Below are 12,899 nucleotides of genomic sequence, written 5' to 3'. Positions count from 1 at the left end.
CATAAATCCTGATACCACCTTGGAGAGGAAGACAGAGGGAGTAGGAATAGCCTAAAGATAAGAGAGACTGAGTTATGATCCATAAAAGACTGAGGATTACCTAAAAAGGGTGGTTTAAAATATTGGAATGGGCTAGGTTATAAATGGCATTGTACTCATTTTCTTCTACTAAGTGGGGCTTTGAGAATTAGTTACAGAACTATAAAAGAGCTACATTTTTCCCCTGCTCCTATGAGTTGTAGTGGATAAATTTTGTCTCCCTCTTACGTTTGCTATATATATCGTATGAGGACAGGAGTCACACTGCCACATCTCTTGCTCTTGATATACTGCTCATATATAGTAAGTGTCCAACAAATTTGCTGAATGAATGAATGAACATTAGTCAAGAGTTCTGCACAGACATTTCTTAGACAACCATTAAGGAAAAGAGAATGTTCAACCAGCTATCTATGTCTAGGAGAACTGAGTCTCTTAATGAACCTGGCAGTGTAAGGAAGAGTAAAAACATTAGAATTGGATCTGATTTCTACCCCTGGTTCTGCCACTAAATATCTGTGTGGCTTGGAGTAAATCTTAGATTTTGTTTCAGATATCAGTGTATGAATGTAAAATTTAATCTTAGCTTCTTCAGTAATTTTTATAGCTGTTAGTTTCCTAATGGGTTCAGTAAACATTTTCCAACCATCTATTTACTATCTATTTATTTAGATTAATAACTGTTGAATGTCAGCTTTTCAGAAGGAAGATGTTTTCTAATAAACATAGTTATACTGCCTGCCACTATTATATAAGAAACAAAAGCTTTTGTTCTGGTTCAGTTGTATTAATTACGGAAAACTGGCAATACCTCAAATTCTTTTCCTTCTGAAATGACCTTACCTGGGTTATCAGTAATGGGTACCTAGTCATATCCAATCACTATTTACTTCGTGTCCTTACCCACATATCCAGGTGGAATTTAATGACCCAGTGCTGGGCTCAAGAACCTGACCAAAGACCTACTTTCCATAAAATTCAAGAACAGCTTCAGTTATTCAGAAATTTTTCCTTAAATAGTGTTTCTCAATGCAGAGGAGAAACAAACCCCAGTGGAGTCATAAATGAAGCCTTTGAAGGTAAGTTTGATTCTTCTTCAGAATTTTTGGGTTTTCTCTACAGCGTGAACTGAATAAGGTTAAAATGGGATGTACGTGGAAGACATCTTACAGTGCGTAAGAAGAATAACATACTGGCACCATCCTCATAATCAAGTATTTATTGTACTCCTCTTTGCAAATAATTTTGATTTGTTCATTAAATTAAAAAAAAAAATAATGGTATGGCCCCTGGATTTATAATTTCAGATAGTAAGGATGAGAATTAACATGTTAGACTATATTTTCATGAGGCCTGTTCTCTCTGCCCTCCACCCCTCATGCCAGTTTGCACCTCAGGGGCAGAGTTGAGTTAATTATAGTTGATGGTACATTATCGTCACTGGTCTATGCAAGACTTCTCTTTCATTTGTTTGTTTAGTCCCTTTATCTCCATATTCCTCTCCTGTTCTATTTCCTCCCTCCACCTGCCAGGCAGCCATACGAATGTCTTTAATGTGTATCTTTTAATTTGTTGTATATCGTATGCATGGATACTATCGTGTTATGTAATGCTTCTTTTCTTTTCTTTCTTTTTCATTAAGTACTGTGTTTTTAAGAGTCATCCACGTTGCTATGTATATGTCTAATCTGGTGCTTTTAACTGCTACTTGGTTTGCTATGATTATTGTAGTGGGTCACACCTTGCTAAGGTCTACTGTGATTCCACTACAGTATTTTGGTATTAAAACACAGTAGTCACTTAATTCATTTCCAAAATCAGATTTACAATACATTTGCCTAATTGGCTGCAGAAAAATAAATTTTAAAATGATCCTTTCCAGCTGCTCTTAAACTTCACCCCATTATTAAAAGTTCATAGGACCCTTTGTTTTTTTTCAAATGCAAACATTCTTGCTTAGAAATAAACCTGGCAAGATTGACCATGACTCAGAATCCCTCAGAAATTAAGACTCTCCGTCTGTGCACTGATTGATTACACAATGGCTGATGGTTGCCCTGGAGTCATCTCTCTACAGTGAGACCTTCACCGTGAGTGATGCACTTGACTAATAATGGCAGGGAAAAATACGAAGCCAAGGACGAATATCTGCTTGTCTTGTTTGCTGTGTTTCTGACTATACATTTTGAGTAACTTTGGATCCATGACATGAATGGAGATAAGACTCTGATCATGAGACTTCTTTAACACAAACAGCTAAGTGACAGATTGGAAAGGGCTGTGCTTGCTTTGAGCATGCGTCCTGATCCTTAACAGAATAAGCCTTGTTAATAATCTCACGTTGGCTCTACCTGCCTTCTCATCATGGAACCGAGCTGATTCTAGGAGTGCCAATGGTTGAGCCCTTACTAGTTATAACTGCAAGGCAACCCCATTTTTCTGGAGGGTTCTATACGTATACCTGACTATGTGAAGATCACCCAGGTTAAGAAAATACATATCTATAAGCCGTTCTGCATACAATAAAATCCTTCTCATTTTCTAAACGTTTGCTTAATGTATTCCTTTGAATGAATTTTTGAGAAAATATAAAAAATTATTTCAACAGATACCTGTTGATTTTTGTGCAAGGCCTAGTATAGTGGTAAGCACCTGAATTTAATGTGTACCATTGGGATGCTTTAAAGAAAAAGAAGAGGCAAGAATATTTCTTTCCCTTGAGAAACTATAGAGTCAGTTTCTTTAATCTTGTATGTAATGTTTAGTAGTGAGCTGTTCTTCTACTGGTGATTTTAAAAGTTGTCCTTGTCATAGGACTGTGTCTCTATCCACAGGAAGGGTGAGTGTCACCAGCCCACTACTGAATAATACTGTTTTGCTCAAGCCATTTGAATCTGCCCCTGCTTGGCCTGGTTCTTATTGGTTGTAACTTCACATATGGAAACTTTAGAGGAACAACAATCTGGGGTGGTTTGCCAATATGTAAAATGAAATCTTTTGTTCCTGAGGTAGATGAATGGCAGTAAGTGGGTTGAGTTGATTGCAGAGATGTTTGAAAGGCAAGCAGAACATGGTTTTGCTTACTGGGCACTGAAAGCATGATTTCCTTACTAAATCACTGCTCTGATCTCTAGAAGGCAAAGCTTAACTACTAAGCCTCTGATTCAGATTTTCTTGTGAATATCATTTTTGTGGCCTTTATAAAATGAAACACAATCATCATCTTCTTAAAGGTTTAAAAAAGAATTTTTATGTTATTTTACAATCCATCAAAAAAGTGACTCCTGATCCTTTCCAATTTTTCTTCTAACTTTCCTAGTAATTAATCTCTGTAATAGTTCTTGCTATATTATTTTTATAACTGTATTTAAAGATCTTTATTAGAAAAGTAATTTATGCTTATTGTTTAAAAAACATATAAAAGTATCTAAGCAGCGTAAAAAGTTAGTCTCTTACTTCTTCCCTGTCCTTACTCCCCGTGCTAGCCATTGTTTGTGATTTGATTATATACTTCCAGATATTTTATATGCATATACAACTGTTTACAGATATGTTCATTTGTGTATGTTTGTATACATACACACTGGCTGGTAGTCTAGAGGAATGAGTGAGATGTAGATTCTCTGGTCGGTTCTCCACCATTTTTCTTTTTTTTAACAAATGAGCTTATTTTCGAAGATTTGGTGAGCAGATGATTTTAAACTACATCTTCTGCCAGAAGCCAGGAGGCATTCTGTTGCCATTGAGAGGGAATTCATGTTCTGTGGGAGTCCTGCGGCAGCATGCCAAACCTACACTGTATGGCAGAGGGAGAGTCAATAAAAGCCACTGAGAGGTTAATCCTAAACTGAGTCCTACAGAGGGGTGAGAAGAAGGTAGATAGAAGGAGCAGTATGTAGAAAGTCAGGGAATAATAGAGAATGGGGGTTCACAGAACTGCAGGTAGTTTATCACACTTGACGGTGGGAAATGGCAAGTGATGAAACTGGAGGAACGGTGGTCACACTAATCACATAAGAAATGAAAATTAATGAAAGCCGAAATAATCAATGGTGACAGGTATAGAAAGAAGGATATGGAAACCAGACTTACCACAGGGGTAGATGCTAGAGGATTTGGCATCTAATTGGGTGAAGAAGAGAGAGGAGACAATGGTGAATCCCAGTGATTTGAGAAACTAGGTGCAAAGCCATGCTCTTCCCAAAGGCGGGGGCACAGGAGGAGGAACAGCTTTACGCATGTTTGGTTTGAGCTGAATGTGGGAGAAATGAAGAAGCCCAGTATTCAGTTGGAAATACAGGTAGTTGAAGTCAAGGGTGTAATTGAGGTTATTCAATTAAAGTGTATAGAATTAGAAGAGAAGTAAACAGTGGATGGGACCCAGAAAACGGCCAATATATGAGGGACTGACAAAGAAAGATGATGGGCACGGAGAGGAGAAGTCAGAAAGGGAAGAGGAAGGCTGTCATGGAAATCCAAAGGAGAGAGGCTCACAGACTTGAGAGTGGTCAAATGCTGCAGAGATAAAGAGTTCCATAGGGTTGCGAGGAATTTACAGTTGACTTATGTTATATTTTAAAATTCAACTCCTCGCTCACGGAAGCCTTTCCTTCTAATGAGTACAGACATTTTATATAAAAATTACGGAGGCTGTCATAATGGGTGTTAGAGGGCCTGAGAGCTTAGTTTTACCTTAGGGTCTACCAGAAGTCTCCATGAACCCTTAAGAAAATCCTTTCACCATGTAGCATTACCTAGTTCATCTATGAGACCGAGGTAACAGTACATATAGAGAACAAAACTCTTTTTGTGAATGGCTTTTAATTGCAGTATTAGTTAACTTTATTTTAGCACTTTTTTATATATCACTTGTGCTATATAAATTTAACTCATTAAATCCTCACAATAGCCCTATGAAGTGGGCATTATAATATTACCATTTTACAGCTGAAAAGATTGAGGTTAGTAACTTGCCCATGGTCATCCTGCTGAATGGGGCTGGAGTAGGACTCTATTCTAGAGCCTTTGCTCTCATCCTTCACAGAGACGTGGCTATGGTTAGAAAACTGCTCCCACACTCTCCCCACTTTGTTTTCTTTGGTATGCTGATTTATTTAGGTGCTAAGTTGTTGAAAGACTGAATTAAAATTCTAAATAATATTAAAAAAAATAGAGAAGCAGACATAATGAGGCAGAATAAGGATGCAGGAAGAGGTTAACAGGGAATATAATCAAACTCTGATAATTTAGATAGAAACAAGTAGTTCTGTGCCGTGACAGATATGGAATTTTGGTACAAGAGAAATTCACATTCTGAGATTTACAATGAATGTAAATCCTGATGATAAGGAATAGAAAGAGATACGGGGATCACCAAAAATTTTGATAATTCGATGTGACTGAACAAAAGTGGCAGAGAAGGGCTTCCCTGGTGGCGCAGTGGTTGAGAGTCCGCCTGCCGATGTGGGGGACACGGGTTCGTTCCCCGGTCCGGGAAGATCCCACATGCCGCGGAGCGGCTGGGCCCGTGAGCCATGGCCGCTGAGCCTGCGCGGCCGGAGCCTGTGCTCCGCAACGGGAGAGGCCACAACAGTGATAGGCCCGCGTACCACATAAAAAAAAAAAAAAAAAAAAAAGTGGCAGAGAAGAGAGAAGAAATAGAATGAAAAGCAGAGTTTGCATATTTGCAAAGGATAGAAATCATGGAACAGTCTCTTCAAGGCAAGCCTAAACTTAATTACCTTTTAAGTAAAAGAGAATGCATTTAATTATAGTGTGCTGCTTTGCAGACTGGTGGGCATATTTAACAAAACTGTAAGAAGTCTTCTTTGTTATTGTCAGAGGTATGTAAGAAGAGAGGAAAGCCACTGGGAGGACTTTTTTGAAAAAAAAAAAAAAAGGCATTAGGATTTCAGGGAGCAATAATACCATGCCTATGCTATGGTCCTACTGACCTAATGGGGTGGAGAGGGGATAGAGAGAGAAGATTAGTAACATATCTGGGGATCTAGTAAAAATATCCCAGTGACTTCATCCAAACATTTGTGTAAACATCACCTCATCAGTCCCAGAGAGTTCCACAGGAAACAAATCTAAATGCTCTTCTGCTGTTCTAAACATAGCCAGTCAGCCAGCATATGTCTTGTCTGTAAATATCCTGTCTTACTTGGAAGTCTTTATTTTAATATTTCCCTCTTAAACCAAGGGTTGCCAAGTGCATGCCATCTTTGCTCAGGATCTCTCTCTGCTTTAAGGACCTGCAGGTTTTCTATACAGTAGTTTTTAAACCAAAATAAACAACCCGCCCCATCTCTCATAATTATGCAATAAGAAAATGTACTAATTGCTGAAAGCTTGCCAGGGTCAAGTTACTAAATATTGCCCTAAGTACTATGAACAAATGGAATAGTTAGCTAATGATTTTTCTTTGACATGTTGGACCAGAATTTGTAAAAAGAATTTATTTGCCTTATGTAAAAGATTTTTTTCCAAATAACTCAATATAGGCAAAAAATTAAATCATGTTTCAGTAGAAAGTTTCCCAATATGCTATTTAATGGACTAAATGTATGGCAGTGAAGCAGTTGATAACATGAGTAGCTAGACCTATATTGTAGGTGTACATTTTTGTTGAAATTCTAAACTCCTTTAGCCTGATTTCTTTAAGCCCTTCAGGAATATCATCCTAGTTTCCTCAGTAATCTGGGCTGCCGGGCAATTTAAAGTTAAATATCCTATTTCTTGCTATCATTTTTTGATATTTTCTATTGCTATTATCATGCATAGCAAGTTATTCTGTTTCTCAATGGCTATAAGTACATATTGACAATAATCATAACAGTTGGATCCTTCCATAGATATTCAGCACTTAGGCACTAACCAAACCTGACATCTGATAAACTTATTTCTGTGGGGGAGATATTTTACAACACTATCTGACTATTTGTGTGGTTTGAAATATACTAGAATGATGTTTGAACAATGAAGAGGAACATGGGGTGATGCCCAAGAACCTGTGAGCCTGTAGCTCGGGCTTCTTGTTCTTCAGCAGTGGGGGAGTGTCTGAAAATGAAATAAACACCTAAGAAGACAGAGCAAGGACAGTGATTCACATGCTTCTTTAATAAAATAGGCTTTGTAGTTCAGGCTTGGAACTTGGTCATAGGTAGATCCGTTAAATTCCATCAGGGAGGAATAGATGCAATGGTGCTTCCCTTAGTCCTTTGAAATTATTTAAAATTTCCCCATATTAAATAAATCCAGCCTGGGTGTAGGTCAGGGCCAAGCACAGAAGGCTTGGCAGCCCGGCAGGCCTCACCCGCACATTTGGATGCTCTTGTGCTGGAAGTAGGAGGAGGAGAAAGGGAAGGACCTGCATCTACTGACTGGAATGTTTCTGATTAGTAAAACGTGATGCTGTATGAAAGGACAGTAATATTTCCGACTGTAAATTTTTCATCCAGGTAGTAACACCCAGAGATTGGAAAGCATTGTTAAAAAGCAAATAATTCCCACAATATACATTTGCATATTTATCTTGTTGACTCCCTAGAATTTTGCGGAATGTTTCAGAAACCCTGCAATTAGGTTTCAACAAGAATTCTTATACTTTTCTAAGTAAGAAGGTCAGCTTCTAAGTAGAGAAAGACAAAATAATATGAGCACAATTGTGAAGAAGGTCAAACTACCCTCTGGCTGCCCATCTTTCTATTGCCAGGCCCACCTCACAAACATGTGTGTCTGGAGTCAGTGCCTCTCAAGGACTCCTGCAGGGCACACTGCCCACCACCTTCCTGTCACACAGCACGGCAGCTCCACTCTCCCCTCAGGGAGGTGAACATGAGGACACAGACTAGAGCCAGACAGTTTAGGTTCAAATTCTAGTTGTGTGACCTTGGGAAAATTGTTAAACTCCTCTGTCCTCAATTTCCTCATCTGTTAAATGGAGATAGTGCCAGTACTGACTTAACAGGAGAATGAGTTAATATATGCATTTCACTTAGAACAGTGCCTGGTACGTAGTAAGTACTCTGTAAGTATTAATAACAATTATTATTATTATATTTCATATCAGTGCTTATCACCACCCGACATAAATTTAGTTTTGCACTAGTTTACTGTCTGTCTCTCCCCATTAGAATGTAAACCCCAAATAGCAACAAATGTGTTTTGTTCACTGCTGTATCATCAATACCTAGGACACAGCCTGGTGTGCAGTAGGCATGCAATAAATATTAGCTTAATAAATGATTAAATTACTTTATCTAAAGAAATACATCTTTAAAGGTAGGTATTTTAGCTGATGTGGCAAGATGAAAGGGTAAGCGCTTCACACAAAAAGGGCTGCCCTAGGGCCACTTAATTCCTGTCACAAAGACCATGACCTGTTTCACCTGTTATGGCAGAGTTAATCACCTCTGTGCTCTCATCACTTTATGTATTCCTTTCTTATATACGCACACATGACCTTCCATGGTACTATTTCTGCTTTCCTACTACACTGCAGTAGCGTCAAGGACAGGGAACATGTCTTGGACTTTTGTGTTCCCTTAGTGGTCATCATAAATATTTGCTGAACCAATGGGTAAGGCTGGTGTTGTTCTAATTCTCATACAGCCTGGAGAGTACAGATAAAGGAAACCAAACAGATGCTAGAATAACTTTTGTATTTTTTTTCACAGATGAAGATGGTCATAGGATTTGTTTGAATTCAGATGACGTTATGTCACCTGCTTTACTGGAAACCAAGAACCAAGAAGGGTTAAACTATGTGGTACTGGCTACGGAATGCAGACAAGGTGAAGCAAATTCTGAGGGTCCTCTAAGCTCCAAGGCATCTGAATCTTGTGGTCTGAGGAAAGAAGAGAAGGAATCACATGCAGACAAAGACATCTGCCAAGAAAAACAAGTGGCTTACTGCCCTCCTGGCAAGCCCGAGGGCCTGAACTATGCCTGTCTCACTCACAGTGGATGTGGAGATGGGTCTGATTAATAGCTCTGTTTGGGAAATGCAGAGTTGAGAGGAACACTCCTCCCATTAAGGAGTCGCTGAAAGCAAGCCTAGTAGAATGATACATGTTGTGGGTGGTGGTCTATGACTCTGAATTAACACAGGGAAGTTCCTGAGTTCTCATCTTGGCCCCAAGAGCCATTTGGTTTTAGTTGTGACAATCCCATACCAACTGTCTAACCTTCAGCAGAATTCTGAGGTGAACCTTTGAGCATTTGGGAAAGCTTAGAAAGACTTATGAGTCTGGAAATGAAACTGTGATTCCTCACCCCGAGGTCCCTTAGGCCACTGCCCACCCTTCAGTCTGGGCTGTAAGAGAAACATCTCAGTTAGATGGTTAAAGACTCAACACTTATGTTTAGGGACCTGAAGGAGGAGGATGAGAAGTGTGCTCAAGGGGCCAAATGAACTACAGATTATCCCAAAAGGGACAAAGGAAGTGACTAAATAACTCTACACATACAGAAGGAACTAGCACCTATGACATGAGAAGTCATTGGGAAAGCTATTACTACAATAAAGTATTGTCCTTAATGACGACTCTAAAATACTTTGTATTTTGGAGACTTGGAACAGTAGCTTCAGTCATAATGACAACAGGACTATGAAGGTCTCTACGTTCTAAACTTTAGCATTCCACGATCTTTGGGTCATATAAAAATCACTCTGTGACTTGTGTGCTGTTACAGAAATTAGCTAATATAAAGATGGTTTTTGTTTGCCATATCTTTTATACATAACATACTTAGGATTACATTTACTATCCAAGTGTCCTTAAAATTAAACATAAATGATTATATAACGTTAATTCAAGCTGTGTGATTTTTAGCAACCACACAAAATAATAAACACCTAAATGAGAACTATTAAAAATTAAATGAGAGCACCTAAATGAGAGCAATTAAAAAATTGCTGCAGAGAAACACTCTGATTTAAAGCCAGTCGTATTTTTGCAGTTACCCATTTAAATCTGAAAGCCTCACATGCTCTAATAGCAACACCAATGAAAGTATTGTGTGTTACTTAGTTGCAGTATACAGGATGTTCACGAGCTATAAAGAACACTGAGATCATAACATTTGCTAAAAACTACTGTGGAAGAGGAACACGTATGTTTTCACCTTGGATCATTTAGTTCATTTTAAAATCTGCCTACTGCCTGAGAACCTGCACAGATGATAGGCTGTATGATGAGGAACACAGGGAGGTCAATGTGTCAATTCTGTGGTGAACAGCCCCCAAGTAAAGGTCCAGGATTTATGGCCACTCTGCCACATCTGTCATCTCACTGAACAAGGCAGAATATTTTCCCTCTGATCTTTTGACTTTCTAATGGACACTGATCATTCTTTTTGTTAGCCCAGCATATGATGCCCCTTCCTGTGTTGGGGAATTCCTCTACCATTATATTCCGAGTGGAAGCTATGCTCCATTTGCTTCCCTGAGATTTCTCACAGTAAGAAGGCAGGCAAGTGACCCTAGCCCCTACCACTCAGAAACAGCCACCACAGGCTTCTAATTGAGAGCGAAGGAAGCAAAGAAATAGGAACCACAGTGAGTCGTCCCTGGTGACGGTGGCAATTGCAGTTGGTCTAGCTCCCAGCATGCAGTGTCCAGGGCCAGGAGAGTCTGCAGAGCAAGTCTGGAGCCTGGTGCCTCTGGCAGCTAGGGAGGCCAGACTGGCCTGGTTCTGCTGTCTGCTTCTGGCCGGGCTCCCTGTTCCATAGCCTCTGAGTTGGGTTCTCAAGCCCTCCCAGGGATTCTGTGACTTATTTCCATAGCCTTTCCCCCGCCCTGTATTTACATTTATTGATTCAATCCTTTAATAATTTATTCAACACATAGTTACTACATGCCACGTTCTGTTCCAAGCACTAGAAATACAGCAATGAACAAAACAAAATCCCTGCCTATATGGAGTGTAGTTCACCTACTATAACTACTAGTGTAGTTCACAGTACTGAGCATTTGGCCAGGTAGCAGTTTCAAAAATAAAGAAAATGGGTAACATGGAGTGTGGTCATCTACAAACACTGGCATTAACAGTTCATCCTGTCCTGGGAGAAGCAAAAGAAATGAGAGATAGGGAAGAGCAGACAGTAGAGGGTCTTAGTGCTAAACCACAGAGTTTGAATTTCATTCTGTAGTAGATGAGTCATCAAAGCTTTTTTTAAAATTATCTCCACAGCCTGTTAATAAATGTTTTTCTTTTAAATCAGCCAGAGTCAGTTTCTGTTTCTCGCAACCGTGACTTTTGCTCTGCCAGTGCCACAGACCTTTATTTTGGAATACACAAAGGGATGAGAAGCATATAGAAGAATTCGATTTTTAGTACAATACATTTGCATTACAATCTGGTAATGCAATCTGGTAATTGTAATGCAAATGATTACATTATAATCATTTGCATTACAATAGAGAAATTTATAGAATAGCTGAGGGGAACGGCCCGTTAAATATCATGTTTCAGCTAGGATATAGGTGCAAATTAGTAGTCTTTTTTTATAATTCATAATGAATAATATTGGTAGAAATACTTAATGTAACATAAAATAGTGGCTGAAATCTCATAGGGAAATTTATTATAGATGAAAGTAATTGATAAAAATACAAATGGCTGGTAATACTGAAAACCATGTAAGTTAATTCTGGAAAAATTAGATTTTGTAATCAAGAGGGAAAAAATTGGCAATGGCTAAAATTGGCACTTGTTAAAATATGTTCTTCACTAAAAATTAACAGAAGAATAAAACCTTATTGATAAATCTTTTATCTGCAAAATACGACCTGGGAATGTTAGACTTGAGAAAAATAATGGCTCCCAAAGGCAGAAGTTATAATTGGTATGAACGAAACAAAACAATACAAAAGCCGATCAATAAATCTAACCTTCATTTTAAATTGTTCAAGGAAAAGAAATAATCCATAAGATTATTATGGTTTAACATTGCCAGTTGAACAAAATTTACCTGGATAAAATTAATGTGTTGCTATAATTCTGTTGAAAATGCTTTATTCAAAATGTCCTGGAGAAAAGAGCCTGTCCCTGGTCTCAGATACCCTCTGTGTTGCATACCCATCCTGGTTTTCCCTGGCCTATTGCAATGTTCTCACCTATTCTTCTCTGCTGATCTAAATTCCAGTCTTCCTTTAGGATCAGTTCATATTCCAACTTTTTGGAAAGGCTTGTCCCTAACTCCCTCCCCTCTCACTTCTCAGAATTACTGTTGCCCTTGTCTTTATATCTCATTTGCTGGCAACTATATGTATTCCTGTTCTATTTCTATGTATTTTATCTACTCGAATAAATTGCAAGCTTTCCGAAGACAGGGTGATGTCTTTTAACATTTTATACCTTTAATCTAAAGTAAGTATTCATACTTAATGGATGAATTGGCTTTCTCATCATCCTTTTCCAACACACTTCACAAGTCTTCACTTTTAGCTCATGGAAGGGAAGCCAGAAGATTGGTCTACTGTCAAGAGGGGCTCAAGAGGATTCTTTAGATCCTGAGTTATCTCTTGAGACCTAGACATATTATAGAAGTTGGTGGACTGCTTTGAGGTTCAGATCAAACTTAGGTGAGGCCTGAAATTCTGAAAGCCCTTGAAATGATGGTAAAGGATGTTAAAGGAGGCAAAAAATTATTTTATTATTAGCATTTCTCCCATCTTAAACCCAACTTTTATCCTCAGAATAGCCTTATGGATGTAGAATAAATGTCATAAATTTTAAGTTGTCCTTGACTTCTCTTTGACCTTCTCTCTTTGGTAAAGAGGAGCCCATCCAATTTTGCTTTTTGCATTGGTCAAGGCTATGGGGTGCCCAAACCAGAAGACCCATCACAAT

At 38.6% G+C, this 12,899-nt stretch overlaps 1 protein-coding gene across 1 annotated transcript in view; it reads left to right on the top strand.

The window, feature by feature from the left end:
* The window catches only part of ROS1 (ROS proto-oncogene 1, receptor tyrosine kinase), a 113,041-nt gene extending 103,544 nt beyond the window's left edge, over positions 1 to 9,497 (top strand). Inside the window, exons 43-44 of the mRNA XM_079939494.1 lie at positions 955 to 1,118; positions 8,721 to 9,497. Coding sequence (XP_079795620.1) covers positions 955 to 1,118; positions 8,721 to 9,031 — 475 coding nt within the window. The 3' untranslated portion in view covers positions 9,032 to 9,497. The remainder of the gene's footprint in view (positions 1 to 954; positions 1,119 to 8,720) is intronic.
* Positions 9,498 to 12,899: the final 3,402 nt, after the last annotated feature.

Source organism: Stenella coeruleoalba (genome assembly GCF_951394435.1).
Source record: "Stenella coeruleoalba genome assembly, chromosome: 12".
Taxonomy (NCBI): Eukaryota; Metazoa; Chordata; class Mammalia; order Artiodactyla; family Delphinidae; genus Stenella; species Stenella coeruleoalba.
The sequence above is the reverse complement of the archived record's forward strand: the minus strand, read 5'-3'. Positions and strand labels throughout refer to the sequence as shown.